The sequence below is a fragment of the Physeter macrocephalus genome, chromosome 1 (assembly GCF_002837175.3).
Source record: "Physeter macrocephalus isolate SW-GA chromosome 1, ASM283717v5, whole genome shotgun sequence".
Lineage (NCBI taxonomy): Eukaryota > Metazoa > Chordata > Mammalia > Artiodactyla > Physeteridae > Physeter > Physeter macrocephalus.
Window position 1 is genome coordinate 91,859,601 of NC_041214.2, and position 15,707 is coordinate 91,875,307.

The 15,707-nt window shown below is 48.5% G+C and overlaps 1 protein-coding gene across 2 annotated transcripts in view; it reads left to right on the forward strand.

Moving 5' to 3' along the window:
* Nucleotides 1-15,707, forward strand: part of SEMA5B (semaphorin 5B) — a 41,490-nt gene that overhangs the window by 14,430 nt on the left and 11,353 nt on the right. For both annotated transcript variants that reach the window (XM_024120331.1, XM_007109054.2), the window contains exons 4-10: nt 8,332-8,394; nt 8,764-8,862; nt 9,310-9,523; nt 10,191-10,476; nt 13,153-13,288; nt 14,424-14,631; nt 14,743-14,950. In XM_024120331.1, coding sequence (XP_023976099.1) covers nt 8,332-8,394; nt 8,764-8,862; nt 9,310-9,523; nt 10,191-10,476; nt 13,153-13,288; nt 14,424-14,631; nt 14,743-14,950 — 1,214 coding nt within the window. The remainder of the gene's footprint in view (nt 1-8,331; nt 8,395-8,763; nt 8,863-9,309; nt 9,524-10,190; nt 10,477-13,152; nt 13,289-14,423; nt 14,632-14,742; nt 14,951-15,707) is intronic.

Sequence of the window (15,707 nt, forward strand, 5' to 3'; positions counted from 1 at the left end):
AGGATGCATGTGGGGCTTTGTTTGCGCCTGGGCAGATGGTGAGGCTGATCCTGAGCTCTTTTCTAGTTGTCTCCACATTGTCCAAACTAAGCTGGCAGCTCCATAGTTTTTTGAAATCTAAACTCTGATGAGTGGTGGACTTAATGCTCAGCTGTTTTAACGTTCAGCCATCGTCTCTGGTGTCCAGGGGAGCTGCTGAGTCTATAAGGAGATTATCCAATTCCTGGCTGTCTCAACTGCTTTCCCCATACCAGAAAACCATGCAGTTTCTCTTTACTAGAGATTGCCATCCTGGAATTTCTGGGACCGTCCTAGTTTAAGGCATTCTGAATGGCCAATTGATCGTACACATCTTATCTCCACTCCACAAAATTCACTAAAAAGGCAGTGAGAAATTTTGAAAGGTACAGATCTGCAATGACAGAGAGAACAAAAGAGATGTCGGTAGAGAAGAGATTAAATGTATTCTGGGAAGGTGGAAAATGGATGGAGCAAATCATAACCAATTTAGTAGAGCAGAACAGTTTACAGAGGGAGATATGGGAGAGAAGCATGATGACTCCCCAGGAGGCCTCAGAAATTGGGGTGTTGGATATTGTGGAATGTGAGGATGAAGTACAAGGCTAAAAGGGGGAAATGGTTGAAATTATCTAAATTGAGAGGTCAGAACCCAGATCTCCTGTCCCATCCCACACAGTAATCCCTTCCTCCATTTACCCCTCCCCCAATAAAGGGAGATTAAGACCCTTTTTTTCATTAAAAAAAGTTTTATTGAAGTGTAGTTGATTTGCAAAGTTGTGCTAATTTCTTCTGTGCAGCAGTGACTCAGTTATACATATATATATACTTTTTCATATTCTTTTCCATTTTGTTTTGTCACAGGATATTGAATATAGTTCCCTGTGCTATACAGTAGGACCTTGTTGTTTATCCATCCTGTATATAATAGTTTGCCTCTGCTAATCCCAAACTCCCATTCCTTCCCTCCCCTCCCCGCCCCCCTCTGGCAACCACAACTCTATTCTCTATGTCTGTGAGTCTTTCTGTATTGTAGATATGTTCATTTGTGCCATATTTTAGATTCCACATATAAGTGATATCATATGGTATTTGTCGTTCTCTTTCTGACTTACTTTGCTCATTATGCTAATCTCTAGGTTCATCCATGTTGCTGCAAACGGCATTATTTCATTCTTTTTGATGGCTGAGTAACGTTCCATTTCTATATATGCCACATCTTCTTTATTCATTCATCTGTTGATGGACATTTAAGTTGTTTCCATGTCTTGGCTATTGTAAATAGTGCTGCTGTGAACATAGGGGTGCATGTATCTTCTTGAATTATACTTTTGTCTGGGTATACACCCAGGAGTGGAATTGCTGGATCATATGGCAACTCTAGTTTTAGTTTTTTGAGGAACCTCCATACGTTTTCCATAGCTGCTGCACCAGTTTACATTCCCACCAACAGTGTAAGAGCGTTCCCTGTTCTCCACACCCTCTCCAGCGTTTGTTATTTATAAACTTTTAAATGATGGCCATTCTGACAGGTGTGAGCTGGTACCTTGTTGTAGTTTTGATTTGCATTTCTCTAATAATTAGCAATGCTGAGTATCTTTTTGTTTGTTTGTTTGTTCTGTTGTTGTTGTTTTTGCGGTACGTGGGCCTCTCACTTTGTGGCCTCTCCCGTTGCGGAGCACAGGCTCCGGACACGCAGGCTCAGCGGCCATGGCTCACGGGCCTAGCTGCTCTGCGGCATGTGGGATCTTCCCGGACCGGGGCACGAACCCGTGTCCCCTGCATCGGCAGGTGGACTCTCAACCACTGCGCCACCAGGGAAGCCCTGAGCATCTTTTGATGTGCCTATTGGCCATCTGTATGTCTTCTTTGGAGAAATGTCTATTTAGGTCTTCTGCCCATTTTTCGATTGGGTTGTTTGGGTTTTTGTTGTTGTTGAGTTGCATGAGCTGTTTGTATATTTTGGAAGTTAAGCCCTCGTTGGTCACATCATTTGCAAATATTTTCTCCCAGTCCGTAGGTTGTCTTTTCATTTTGTTTGTGGTTTCCTTTGCTGTGCAAAAGCTTGTAAGTTTGAGTAGGTCCCATTTGTTTATTTTTGTTTTTACTTCTATTGCCTTTGGAGACTGACCTAAGAAAACATTGGTACAGTTTATGTCAGAGAATGTTTTGCCTGTGCTCTCTTCTAGGAGTTTTATGGTGTCATATCTTATGTTTAAGTCTTTAAGCTGTTTTGAGTTTATTTTTGTGCGTGGTGTAAGGGTGTCTTCTAACTTCATTGATTTGCATGCAGCTGTGCAACTTCCCCAGCACGACTTGCTGAAGAGACTTTTTTCCCATTTTATATTCTTGCCTCCTTTGTCAAAGATTAATTGACCCTACGGTGTGGGCTTTTTTCTGGGCTCTCTATTGTGTTCCACTTATCCATCTGTCTGTTTTTGTGCCAATACCATGTTGTTTTGATTACTGTAGCTTTGTAGTATTGTCTGAAGTCTGGGAGGGTTGTGCCTCCTGCTTTAAGACCCTTTCTTTAAAGACCCAAATGGTGAGGCTCCAAATTTGGAGACTCCAGGAAAGGTGAAATCGCACTGATGGGGTACAGGGCTAGAACAATATTTCTTTTTCTCTCTTTGTGCAATTTATTTATTGAAGAAAACTGGTCATTTGTCCTATAGTGTTTCCCACAATCCTGACTTTGCTGATTGTAATCCAAATGGTACAATTTAATGTATTCCTCTGTTCTGTGTATCATCTGTGAATTGATTGTTAGACTTAAAGTCTTTATTTAGTTTAGATTCTGGCAAGGTTACTTCAGAGGTGTTATAGTGTACTTTTTTAGGCGGTACATATATCTGATTTTCTCTGTTTTTTTTTTTAATGTTCGCAGCCATTGATGATTGTTTCCCAGATCCATTAATTCTTTAGGTGTTACAGTATATTAGCCGGACTACTTCTACAAGGAGAAACTTCTCCTCATCTCCTATTTGATTACCCAATGATACAGTCGTATAGAAAAGGCAGGATAAATATTTGATACTCTGTCTTTATTCACCAGTTTTCAAATAATGAAGTGGCTTCGAAGTATCTGTCAATGATGATCATTTAATTTAATTTTATTATTATTATTATTATTACAGACTCATGGCTTTAAACATTGTGGGTATTGCAACCCATTGCAGTTATCTCTCATGACTATCCCATCTTTCGCCAGTAGGGGGCCTCTTCAAATTGGCTCCTGGGCCTATGACACTTGACCCTAGTGGTCTTTGCTTCCTTACTATTTGTTGTGAGGAGATATTCTAGGCTCACCTTGTACATTTCCTGCCCCAGACCTAGAATTAGTCGTTTCTCCAAGAAACCTTGGCTCCTTTCAGTGGGAAATGGTTAGTGATTTATTTTTAAATATAAATAGCCAAAAATCACCAGACGTTTGAGGAAAGCCTCTACAGTGAAAGAGAAAGATCAAAACAAACAAGCAAACAGAATGAAGGAAGCTGTAAGAAACAGGGACAATACAAGACATACAAGAAAACACTTTGTAAATTAATTTAAAACTAATTAGAATCTTATGAGATATAAAAATATATTTTGTTTATAAAACATTAAATTAAAAATGAAAATTTAAAAAGTGATTGGGGAAATAAAAATGGAATGGAAGGATTAGAAGATAAAGTTGAAAAAAAATCTCTCAGAAATTAGAACAACGACCAAAAAAAAGAAATGAAAAGCAGGAGAGAAATAACTGAAAACTAGAGGATCAATGCACAAGGGCCAACAGTGGATTGGATTAATAAGAGTTACAAAAAAGAGAACAGAGAAAAAAATGAGGAAGAAATTATGGATGAAATAACATAAGAAAATTTGCCAAAATAGAGGATGAGTCTTCACATTGAAAGGGCTGACTGAGTTCCCAAAAGAGACCCTGCACTAAAGCAAATCAGTGTGAATTTCAGGATACTGTTATCAAAGGTGATTCGAAAAGCTTCTAGCTTTTTTTTCCTAAAGAGAAAAAGAAAACAATCACTACAAAAGATTGGGAATAAGAATTACACCAGACTTCTCAGTAGCAACACTGGAATCTAGAAGACAATGGAGGAATAAATGCCTTTAGAATTCTGAGTGAAAATTATTTTCAGCTTAGAATTCTATACCAAAACGATCAATCAAGTATGAAGATAGAATGAATCAGACATGCAAGAATTTTTAAAAATTGATCTACCATGTTCCTTTTCATAGGAAGATACTGGAGATGTGTTCTACCAAAATAAGCAAGTAATTCAAGAAAGGGGAAACACAGGATTCAGCAAACAGGAGAGGAGTAGAGGTAAGTCCCAGGTTAACAGCCAAACAGGAGACCTCAAGAGCAACCAGCTCATACTGGGGCAGGAGGCTGGAGGCTAGCAGGAAGAAGAGAATGGGAATTAATAAGTTATCTGAACCATTTGTGTGTACAGTTAGCAGATGATATTGAGAGGGACTGTTGGGCATTAGGGAAAAATCAGTGATAGGTACGTTGTAAAACAAGCCAATGAAGAAAATCAAGACAATTATTCAGTCCAGGAAAAACAAAAGTTGGTCATCAGAATAGGCATATTTCATTGATTCTCAGAGGCATATGTTTTCACATTTTACTGAGTCTGAAGTCAGGCCATGTCTTTCTGTCAAAGGCATCTTACAGTCACCATTGGCCAGACCACAGTCCTGATGGAGTTGTCTCTACCTGTGAAGGTGTGAACTTGGTCATTATTCCTGGTGTTCTCACCCAGCAACAGCCACCCATTGATATCTCAGCCCACAAACCATTTTAGGATCATATGAGGAGGGACTAGGAGTCCTGGTTTGTCAGAAAACCTTCTGTGGACACCTGCTGGTAAGATCAAGAAGGTGCCAGCATCCAACCTGCAGAATGGGGGCAATGACTTGGAAGAAAATTCTGGAAACCAGAGAGGAATACTCTTGAAGAATTGCTGCATCACTGGCTTCCTGGGTGGTTCAAAAAACGATAGTCCAAAACAAGCAAACAAACAAAACAACAGAAAATGAGCACTGATGACAATAGAAAAGTGACTCAGAAGAGATGAACTCTGAATTCAGAGAAGGTTTAAGCATATTTAATTAATTTTGCTTACATTTTTCTTTTTTGTGTGCACAAGATTAATATATGATTAAATATATATCTAAAAAAGAGCACTTCCAATAAGCGTACTTTAAAAATTTAAGTAGGGGCTTCCCTGGTGGCGCAGTGGTTGAGAATCTGCCTGCTAATGCAGGGGACACGGGTTCGAGCCCTGGTCTGGGAGTATCCCACATGCTGCGGAGCAACTAGGCCCGTGTGCCACAACTACTGAGCCTGCGCGTCTGGAGCCTGTGCTCCACAACAAGAGAGGCCGCAATAGTGAGAGGCCCGCGCACAGTGATGAAGAGTGGCCCCCGCTTGCCACAACTAGAGAAAGCCCTCGCACAGAAACGAAGACCCAACACAGCCAAAAATAAATAAATAAATAAATAAATTTTAAAATTTAAGTAATAAAGGAGTTCGGCAGTATATTTTCTTTCTTCATGGTTCCTATTACGATAGATGGTGTCTTACATTCAGTGAAATCTGAGGTTCTAGTTGGTAGCAGTGAACAATTTTCACACATTCACAATAAATACCAGTGTTGATTTTAAAGTATTAAATAATTATATTAAAATATTAAATAGGGCTTCCCTGGTGGCGCAGTGGTTGAGAGTCCGCCTGCCGATGCAGGGGACACGGATTCGTGCCCCGGTCTGGGAAGATCCCACATGCCGCGGAGCAGCTAGGCCCGTGAGCCATGGCCGCTAAGCCTGCGCGTCTGGAGCCTGTGCTCTGCAATGGGAGAGGCCACAACAGTGAGAGGCCCGCGTACTGCAAATAAATAAATAAATAAATAAATAAATAACATTACATAATTATAATGGGAGGACAGGGAGAGGGGAAATGTATGTGTGCTTTGGGGTGGGGGAGAATGGGGATGGGTAAGTGGAAAAAAATCTTCACCTCTGTAACAGGAAGTCAGAAGATGAAGTCTGAGATTGACACATATTTTTGAGAAATTGGATTTTTAAAAAACGCATACAGAAAAATAGCTAAAGCAGTCTAAAGTAGTTTCCTTGGGAAATGGGGTTGGGGTGTGAGAAGAGTCAGTTGCTGGGGGCTTCTTAAATTACTTTTTCATACTATTTAACTTTTTCGACTCTGCGCATCATTATTTTGATAAAAATAATTTTTAAAATAAAAATAAATAAAATGGCTCAAGCCTGTTCTGTGCTGTTATCATTATAAATATACATATTCTTTTCAGGCCATATGTTCTAACTTCTGGTTTGAGAAATCTACTCACTGTGAGAGGCTGCAGGATGTAACAGAGAGAGCTTAGCTCTAGTGTCAGCTGTCTGGGTTTGCATCTTGGGTTTGTTGCTTACTAGCTTTGTGACCTTGGGAAAATTGCTCAACTTCTCTGAGCTTCATTTTCCTCACCTGTAAAATGAAGAGAGAGGTGTGTCAAGTGCCTATCCTGGTGCTTAGCTCCATGTGACTTCGTCTACACCTTTTGATTGTACACAGCTGTCCCCCATGAGCCCCCAACCCTCACAATGGGATTCCCACCCCCTTAGAAATAAGGTTGACCCTTTTAAAGTGCCCGGTGCTCAGGGACCCCCGGGCCCCAGCAAGGCCCCTTTGTCCACACAGTCCCCCTGCAGCCACCCACTGTCCAGAGCTTTAAGCCTGGACATCTGCAGTATATGTGGGTCATTGCCCTTTTCTGCCCCCAGAGGCCCTGAGTTTGCTTGTTCATATCCCTCTTTCTTCTCACATCAGGCTCAGTCTTGGAGCTGATGTGGTGCTGAGTATGACAATGGCTCCATTGTTCCTGGCCAGGAGCCCATGGCTCTGTGGCCAGATGCCAGGGGTCATTTGCCCTTCTCCAAGGTCTGGGAGCAGAGACCTGAGCTCCAGACCTGGTATGGCCCGATGAGCCCAGCCTGGTCATCGGTCTGATGGAGGCATGACCAAACTCACCACCCAGCTCCCGAATCCAGGGTCTGCAGAAGTCAGCCCTCCCACTGGCCCACCAGGCAGGCGCCCTGGGGCTGTGGGTGAGCTGCAGCCTGGACTGCAGAGAGCAGCCCAGCCGCTCCGGCTCCCAGCACCTCTTCCCCTCCCACATCCTGGGTCCTGGAGCTCGGCAGGCAGTGACTGCATGCCTAGAAGGAGCTTTGTTAGAAATTAAAAGCAGGTGGGTTGTTTTTCTTTCTTCCTTTTTCTTTTTTTTTGTTTGCCCTTTTGGTTAGAGGAGCTGCTTGCTCAGGGCTCCCTCTCCCAGGACTGGTAGGCAGTTCCTGTTTATACATGTGACCCAGAAGTCTATAATGAGCCACACTCCAGGGCTGACACTGCCTGGACATGAAGGGTATCACTCTTCCCTCCAGCTGCTCTTCAGTGACCGGGAGGGCTCTCAGAGAGTATAGGCAGAACAGATGAAGGGGAATGGGGTTTTCTGGGTGGGGACAGCCCTCTCCTAAAGCCCTGGGCACTGGAGAACACGCAATGTCCTCTGAGTCCCTGAGTGGAAGCTGTGTCCCCAAAACATGACCCCACGATAGAGCATGAGTGACACTACAGGGAAACAAGGAAGCAGCCTGTACAGAGGTGGGGCGAGGGTAGCAAGTAAGAAAGGGGAAGTTCTAGGTCCTTGAGACAGTGGGATGAAGAGGAAAAAAACACATAGCCTTTGAACCAGAGATGTGGGTTCCAATCTCTGCTCTACCATATACCAGCGGCAAGTCATGCAGAACTTTGCAGGGTTGTATGGGCAGGTGAAATCGATCTCCTGTATCTAAGATTGGCCGATCTAGCCTTTCCTCCCTCCCTGCCTCCCATTCATTGGCGGGACATCTGGCACATACTGGAGGCACAATTCCGATCTCCCACTCAGGGCCTGGGGTGGGAATGAAGGTCCTTGGCCACTCAAAGTTCCTTGGCTAACCTGGGGAAGGAAGGGCTGGGGAGGTCCCAGGCCAGAGCCGCGTGGGGAGGATGTGGGATAAGGCGGTGTTTACTCCAGGCTTCCCCGACCCGAGCAGGTGTGGAGGGTTTTGGGCTGAGGGGGTGTCTCGGGGTAAGGAGTCTGGCAGCCCTGCCGGGTCCACGTGGATAATGTGAGAGGAACCTTACCCTGCAGGCCGTGGCTGGCCCTTTCCCAGCTCTCTGTCCTCTCCAGCCACGGCTGCTGCCTGCTCTGGCTGTGAGTGGCACAGCCGTGTGATGTCTGTGTGCTCCTCCCACAGGCCACAGAGTGGGCTTCCAACGAGGACACGCGCCGCTCCTGCCAAAGCAAAGGGAAGACCGAGGTACGTGGCCTTGGCAGCCAGGGGCCTGGCTTAGAGCCAGCGGGAGGCTTGTGGTTGTAGGGATGGAGGGGCACCGTGTGGGCACGAGGCCACCTGCATGAGAGGCCCAGCCTGGAGGAGCCAGGGGCTCCTGGTGAAGGGAGGATGCAGCCTGAGCATCTGAGTGGGCGGTGAGGCAGGGAGCAGGCCTGGGAGGGAGGTGGGGGGGAGGGGAGACATCCACAGATGCAACCTCAGCTTCAGAGTGCTGTGGATCTGGAGCAGAGAAGAGCGCTTTCGAATATTTGCGGTGCAGTGGAGTGATGGAAAGACACCCAGCTCTGCAGCTGGAGAGCTTGTCCCTCTATTACTTCCCCTTTCTTGCTTCAGGAGGAGTGTCAGAACTACGTGCGAGTCCTGATTGTCACTGGCCGGAAAGTGTTCATGTGTGGGACCAATGCCTTTTCCCCCGTGTGCTCCAGCAGACAGGTGAGGGCTGTGCAGCGTCAGGCAGACAGAGGGGGAAACCACGAGGTTCTCTCAGTCAGGCACACAGCCTTGGAATGGGGCTGTCAGTTCAACACAAAAACCAAAATGAAAAGGATGCCCAGTTAGATTTGAATTTCAGGTAAAAAACAGACAGTATGCTAGTATCAGAATGTCCCAGGCAAGATTGGGGGCATCCTTACACTAAAAAATTATTCGTTGTTCATCAAAATTCAACCTCACCTTGGAGGGCCCTGACTCCTGGCACACCTTCCCCTCCATGACGGCTGCTCCCTCAGAGGGACTGTGGGGTGGGCAGTGAGGAGGAGGGGCAGGGAAGTAGAGGCCCGGAGAGACCAGGGACCCAGGAGGAAACAAAACTCTGGGGTGGAAAGAACAGGCAGCCCCAGGGTTTCGGGGAAAAGCGCCCCATCTCCCCATTATCCCCAGGTGGGGAACCTCAGCCGGACCGTGGAGAAGATCAACGGTGTGGCCCGCTGCCCCTACGACCCACGCCACAACTCCACAGCCGTCATCTCCTCCCAGGGGGAGCTCTACGCAGCCACAGTCATCGACTTCTCAGGTCGGGACCCCGCCATCTACCGCAGCCTGGGCAGCAGGCCACCGCTTCGTACCGCCCAGTATAACTCCAAGTGGCTCAATGGTAAGGAGATCCAGCCCCGGGGGGCTCCCCTGGTCCTAAGCCAGCCAGCCCACCCTGACCCCCATCAGTTTCCTTCCTGCCCAATCAGAGTGGGGCAGATGGTCGCCTAAGGACCACAGCATGTCGGAGAGGGACTGTGGATGAAATCACAGATGTCCTGAGGACCCAGAGCAGATAGAGGGCAGGCTACAAAGGGAGAGAAAGAGTTAGGAATTGATGAGGAGGAAAGGTTATGGGAAAGAAGAGATTGCAGGAGGGTGATTTGAGTTTCTTGCCCCTTGGAGTTGAATCCCTGCTTCTCCACTGACGAGCTGTGTGGCCTTGAGCAAGTACTTGACCTCTCTGTGCCACAATGGTCTCATCTGTAATATGGGGACGATCATAGTATATACCTCATAGCTTGTTAAGAGGATCAAACGGGTTAATCCATATAAAGTACTTATAACAGTGTCTGGTACACAGTGAGTGCTCAGTCATCTGTGTTAACTATTATTATAACTGCACTTTGCGTTGGAGGTGGGAACAGGGTTCGAGCCCCCAGGTCACCAAGCTGGTGGGGGGTTGTCAGGATGCCCATGTGAGGAAATGGAAGTAGTCGAGTACTCCCAACTCTGCCCCCTTCCTTCCTCCTGGCCTGACCCACCCCTTGTTCCTCTTCTGCCCCCAGAGCCAAACTTTGTAGCAGCCTATGATATCGGGCTGTTCGCGTACTTCTTGCTGCGGGAGAACGCGGTGGAGCATGACTGTGGACGCACCGTGTACTCTCGGGTGGCCCGCGTGTGCAAGAATGACATGGGGGGCCGGTTCCTGCTGGAGGACACTTGGACCACGTTCATGAAGGCCCGGCTCAACTGCTCCCGCCCGGGTGAGGTCCCCTTCTACTACAACGAGCTGCAGAGTGCCTTCCACCTGCCGGAGCAGGACCTCATCTACGGGGTCTTCACCACCAATGTGTGAGTCCCTGCCCTCCCCCACCCTCCCCTGGATGTCAGGAATGCGCTCTGACCTGCTTCGAAGTCTGATGGCTTTGGGCAAGTCCCTCTCTGGGCCCTTGTTTCTCTTTCTGCAAAATGGGGATTGCTGTGCCTTCTGCACTGGGTCCTCTGAGGATTTTGTGACTCGCTGCCTCCTGAGAGGTGAGCCCTTGTTCTGGGTTGCTGTGACGGGCAGGCCTAGGCCAGATATGAAGAAAGTAAAAGGAGCTGGATTGTGGCTCCGGGAAGGAAGAACTTGCTGGTGATGAAAGTGAAATAGGCTGCCTTCAATGAGGGGATGGCAGCTTCAGGAGGGTCCAGGAGCCGCCCATCGGGGAGGCTCAGAGGGGACTCTTTACCCTTCCAACCTCAGGACTCCATGATCCTGCTAAATCTATCAGAGTCTTCTGGCAATCCCGACTGCCCTGGAAAACCCAGGCTGGGAATTAGAACCCCTTTTGTTTCCTAGGTGTGAGGAAGGGTAACCCCCATGGAGATCATGAGACCCTCCTTCCACCGCCTCTTCTGTGTAAAGGCTGACCCATTCAGGTGATTTTTTTTTTATAGAGAATGCTGAATGGGCGGCAGAGACCAAGAAACACATTTGTTGTACAGGATGCTGTGCTGGGTTCTTTGTAAGGACAGAAACATATGAAGCATAGAGTGGAGTTTGCTCACCTAGGGCCCCAGATAACAGGCATTAGATGAGGGCCAGGTTAGCTACAGGAAGGATAGTCTAAGAGGATGGACAGGGAGGAGAGTAAAGCAGGCAAGCTGGAGCAGAGAAGCCATCCAAGCCAGGGGACAGACATGCAGCACAGCCCACACAGGCCATGAGCTGACAGCGGGGACTTAGTGACCAGCCCGCTGTCAGCAGCAGAAGGTGGGCAGCCGTGAGCAAAGGGCAGGAGTCACTGGAGAGGCATCGAGGGAAAATAGCAGCATTAGTGTAGACTGCAAATTGTTTATGTATTGCGCATCTTCACCATGCCCCAGGTTCTTGTCATGGTGGAGGTCAGGGGGATGGGGGACACACCAGTGAGCAGAGCAGACCTGACTCTGCCCATAAGGAGCTTAGATTCTCGAGAATGGCCAGCTTTAACTGTAATAAATTCTACAGAGGGAAAGGGCAGTGTGCAGAGATGCTGTGATCAGTGTGGAGGGTCGATGATCAGGGAAGGCTTCCTGTAGAAAGTGACATCTACAGGATGACTGGGAATCATCCTGTAGCTAGGGGAGAGGAGCATTGCAGCCCGAGGGAACAACATGTGCAAAGCTTGGGGTGGGAAAAAATGTTTGAGGAACTGAGAGGAGACCCGTGTGGCAGGAACCTGGCGGGTGAGTAGGCGGAAGACGGGAGAGTCAGCCGAGGGGTGGGCATGGGAGGATTATGCCCAGAAGGGCCTTGTAGACTGCTTTAAGCGTTTTGATCTTTATCCTAAGAGTAAGGAGACGTTATTGGAGGGTTTGAAGGAGGACAGGGACCAGCTCAGATGTGCATTTTGTAACACTCACTCTGGCTGCTGTGTGGATAGTGGACCAGAGGAGGCTGGACAGGCTTCAGGGACAATGCAGCATCCTGGAGGAGACAGTGGGGACTGCGACCAGGCAGAGGGGAGCGAAATGCACACATTTGGGTGAGGGACTGAGTGCAGAGAACAGCCCTGGAAACATTTGGTGCAGTGGTATCCTCTCTCCGAACTGCCCACATCAGACTCATAGGAACGTCTGAATCCATGACTGAAAGGGATCTGAGAGGTCATCTGGCTGCGGGTGGTGGGCTGCAGCATAGATTACTGGTTTGGCAACGAAGTTGTTGGTTTTTCTTTTTTTTAAATAAAATAAATAAAGCAGAATCGATTGGAATAAAAATATCAGAGTATAATGTATTTAGTAAGGGTACATATTGTTTCATGAAAATTCATTGCAAATGTGTATGTGTGCATGTATGTGTGTGTCCTACTGAGCTGTAATATAAAATATATTTCTTACAGTGGGCCAGGGACTAAAATGTTTGAAAACCATTGACTTTATTTGACCCTCCCACTGAATAAACGAAGGGGATGAGGAGGTAGCGCAGAAGGATCCACCAGTGCTTCTCATCAGTGGGTCTTTCTTTCCCGGAGGCTTTCCACGGCAACGAAGTTGTTGGTTTTTCTTTTTTTTAAATAAAATAAATAAAGCAGAATCGATTGGAATAAAAATATCAGAGTATAATGTATTTAGTAAGGGTACATATTGTTTCATGAAAATTCATTGCAAATGTGTATGTGTGCATGTATGTGTGTGTCCTACTGAGCTGTAATATAAAATATATTTCTTACAGTGGGCCAGGGACTAAAATGTTTGAAAACCATTGACTTTATTTGACCCTCCCACTGAATAAACGAAGGGGATGAGGAGGTAGCGCAGAAGGATCCACCAGTGCTTCTCATCAGTGGGTCTTTCTTTCCCGGAGGCTTTCCACGGTGTGAAAACCACGTTTCCTCCTTCTGTGATACCCCTGTGGTGCGGAAGGCACCAGAGCCATCATAGGTGCCTAGTAAGCCTTGGAGCTGTGCCATGCTGTGTGATTTGACAGCTGGCCATGTGATTTAAGGGGAAGGTGCCGAGGCCTCCAGGGAAGGCAGCATGCCTCCACCTCTTGCCTTTCAGAAACAGCATTGCCGCATCTGCTGTCTGCGCCTTCAACCTCAGTGCCATCTCTCAGGCTTTCAATGGCCCATTTCGCTACCAGGAGAACCCCAGGGCTGCCTGGCTCCCCATCGCCAACCCCATCCCCAATTTCCAGGTACAGCTTCTCCTCCCCTTTCCCTCTCCTCACATACCACCCTCCCCCAGACTACCAGCCGCAAGCTGATTCCCAACTACTTAGTTCAACCACCAAATGTTTCCCTGCTGATCTATGCCCATCTGTGGGGTCTGTGATGGTTCCCTAAGAGGGTGGAAACCTCAAGACTGTGGAGCAAGAAAGGGAGAGTGGGAGCCTGCTCTGAGCCATCTCTAAATGTGACCCCTCACCTCCAGAGAGGCAGGGAGGTGGGACCTCAGCTCTACTCAGTGTAGGGAACCAGGAGAGCAGTCACAAGCTATCTGGCCAGAATTCAGGGATTTTTAGCTGGAGTTTGCTTGCAGTCTACCCAGTATGGGTACTAATGCCTGGAGGATCTCTGAGTGCCAGGAGTGGTCAGAGCCCAGCCATGGGTGGTGTGAGCATCCCCAGTGTGGAGAAGGGGAAGTAGCCATGGGACAGAGAAAACTGCAGATGGTTGATTTGCATAACCATCCAACTTCCTGACCAGGAGGCAGAATGGAGCAGGGAAAGACCTCAGGCTTTTCAGTAGTACAATCCTGACCCAGATCTAGCCCTCTCTGTGTCACCTTGGGCAAGTCACTCAACCTCCTTGAGCCTCTCTGGCACATGGGGATAATACCATCGACCTCACAGATACGTTGGAGGGTTGATATGCACTTGAGGTGGTCTGTAGAATGTAGTAGGTGCTCAGTAAATGGTAGTTGCCTTCCAGCTTTGGTTTAGAAGGCATAAGAACCTTGAGCTGATAGGGACATGGCAGAAGGAAGGCAGGGCTTGGCCCAACATGGGGGAGGGGCACCTACAGCGACAGCATGAAATAACAGGACACTTGTTATCCACACTCATATGATCAGTTTCTGGATAATCCAGCCCCCCTTTCATCTTCCTTGCCCGCTTCTCCATCCCTCATCCTCCGTCTTCCCAGCCTCATTTTCCCTTAGTTCCCAAAGATGAGGCATCTTCCTGGAAGAGGGTGCAGGGCACGTAGCGGGGGATTTTGGGGGGCGGGGAGCAGGGATTGGAGAATCGGAGTCTGGGTTGCGAGGAAGGAGGGATACGGGATCGCGGCAGCCCGGCGGCTGGGCATGCGTGACCCGGTTCCCTGCCGCAGTGCGGCACCCTGCCCGAGGTGGGCCCCAACGAGAACCTGACGGAGCGAAGCCTGCAGGATGCACAGCGCCTGTTCCTGATGAGCGAGGCCGTGCAGCCGGTGACACCCGAGCCCTGTGTCACCCAGGACAGCGTGCGCTTCTCACACCTCGTGGTGGACCTTGTGCAGGCCAAGGATACGCTCTACCACGTGCTCTACATCGGCACGGGTGAGGCCGCCCCGCCCCGCCGGCGCTCGGGGTGGGAGGAGGTTGAGCGGCAGGGGCTGGGCCGCGAGGTTCCCCGGGGCCTTTAAGGCCACCCTGATCTGGCCCCTCCAGAGTCCGGCACCATCCTGAAGGCGCTGTCCACGACGAGCCGCAACCTCCGCGGCTGCTACCTGGAGGAGCTGCACGTGCTGCCCCCCGGGCGCCGGGAGCCGCTGCGCAGCCTGCGCATCCTGCACAGCGCCCGCGCGCTCTTCGTGGGGTTGAGCGACGGCGTGCTGCGGGTGCCGCTGGAGCGGTGCGCCGCCTACCGCAGCCAGGGGTAAGCGGGCGCCGCGGGAAGGCGGCCGGGCGGCCGGGCGGGTGTGCCTCCAGACGCAGATCCCTGCGCATCGCGCTGGGAGCTGGCGCTTATGAGGTGGAGCTAAGGAGTCAGGTCGTCCTGGGGTGGCATCCTGGCGCAATCTCCAGGTGTGTGCCTTTGGGCAAGTCATTTAACCTCTCTGAACCTTGGTTTCCTCCTCATAAAATCTCTGCAGGGTTTTTGTGAAGGATAAGTGGGATAATCTGCCGAAACCACTTATCACTCACCTGGGGGATATATGTGTTGAGCAAACGGTGGTGGCTGTCGTTATCCCTGTTGTCAAGCCCACAGTTAGGGCCTGGTGGCCATCTCTAGACCACCTGATTTACTCTCAGTCCCTTCAGTTCAGAGAGTGGTCTTTATCTTTGAAACCACAGCACTTGCTATGCAGATGTGAGGGCAGATAGGAGATGAGGCTTTGAGTCAGCCACAAGTTTGCTTCTGTAACTTCCCCACTTAGAAGAGGCAGAAAGGCCTGGCATGGGTGCGGTGGAAGTGAGGAAACATGTGGAGATGGGACGTTGGCTTCCCAACAGCTTCTGCAATCAGTTCTCCATACCTTAGCTTCAGGTGGACTCACAAATTTGGCAATAATGACATTGACGTTTAAGGGGGAAACAAAAGCCTATTCCAAAGCCAAATGCAAATGTGTCTCAGACTCCTAAGCACGTGAGGCTACCCTGAGCTGCACCCGTTCATTTTGGAGATAATTCAA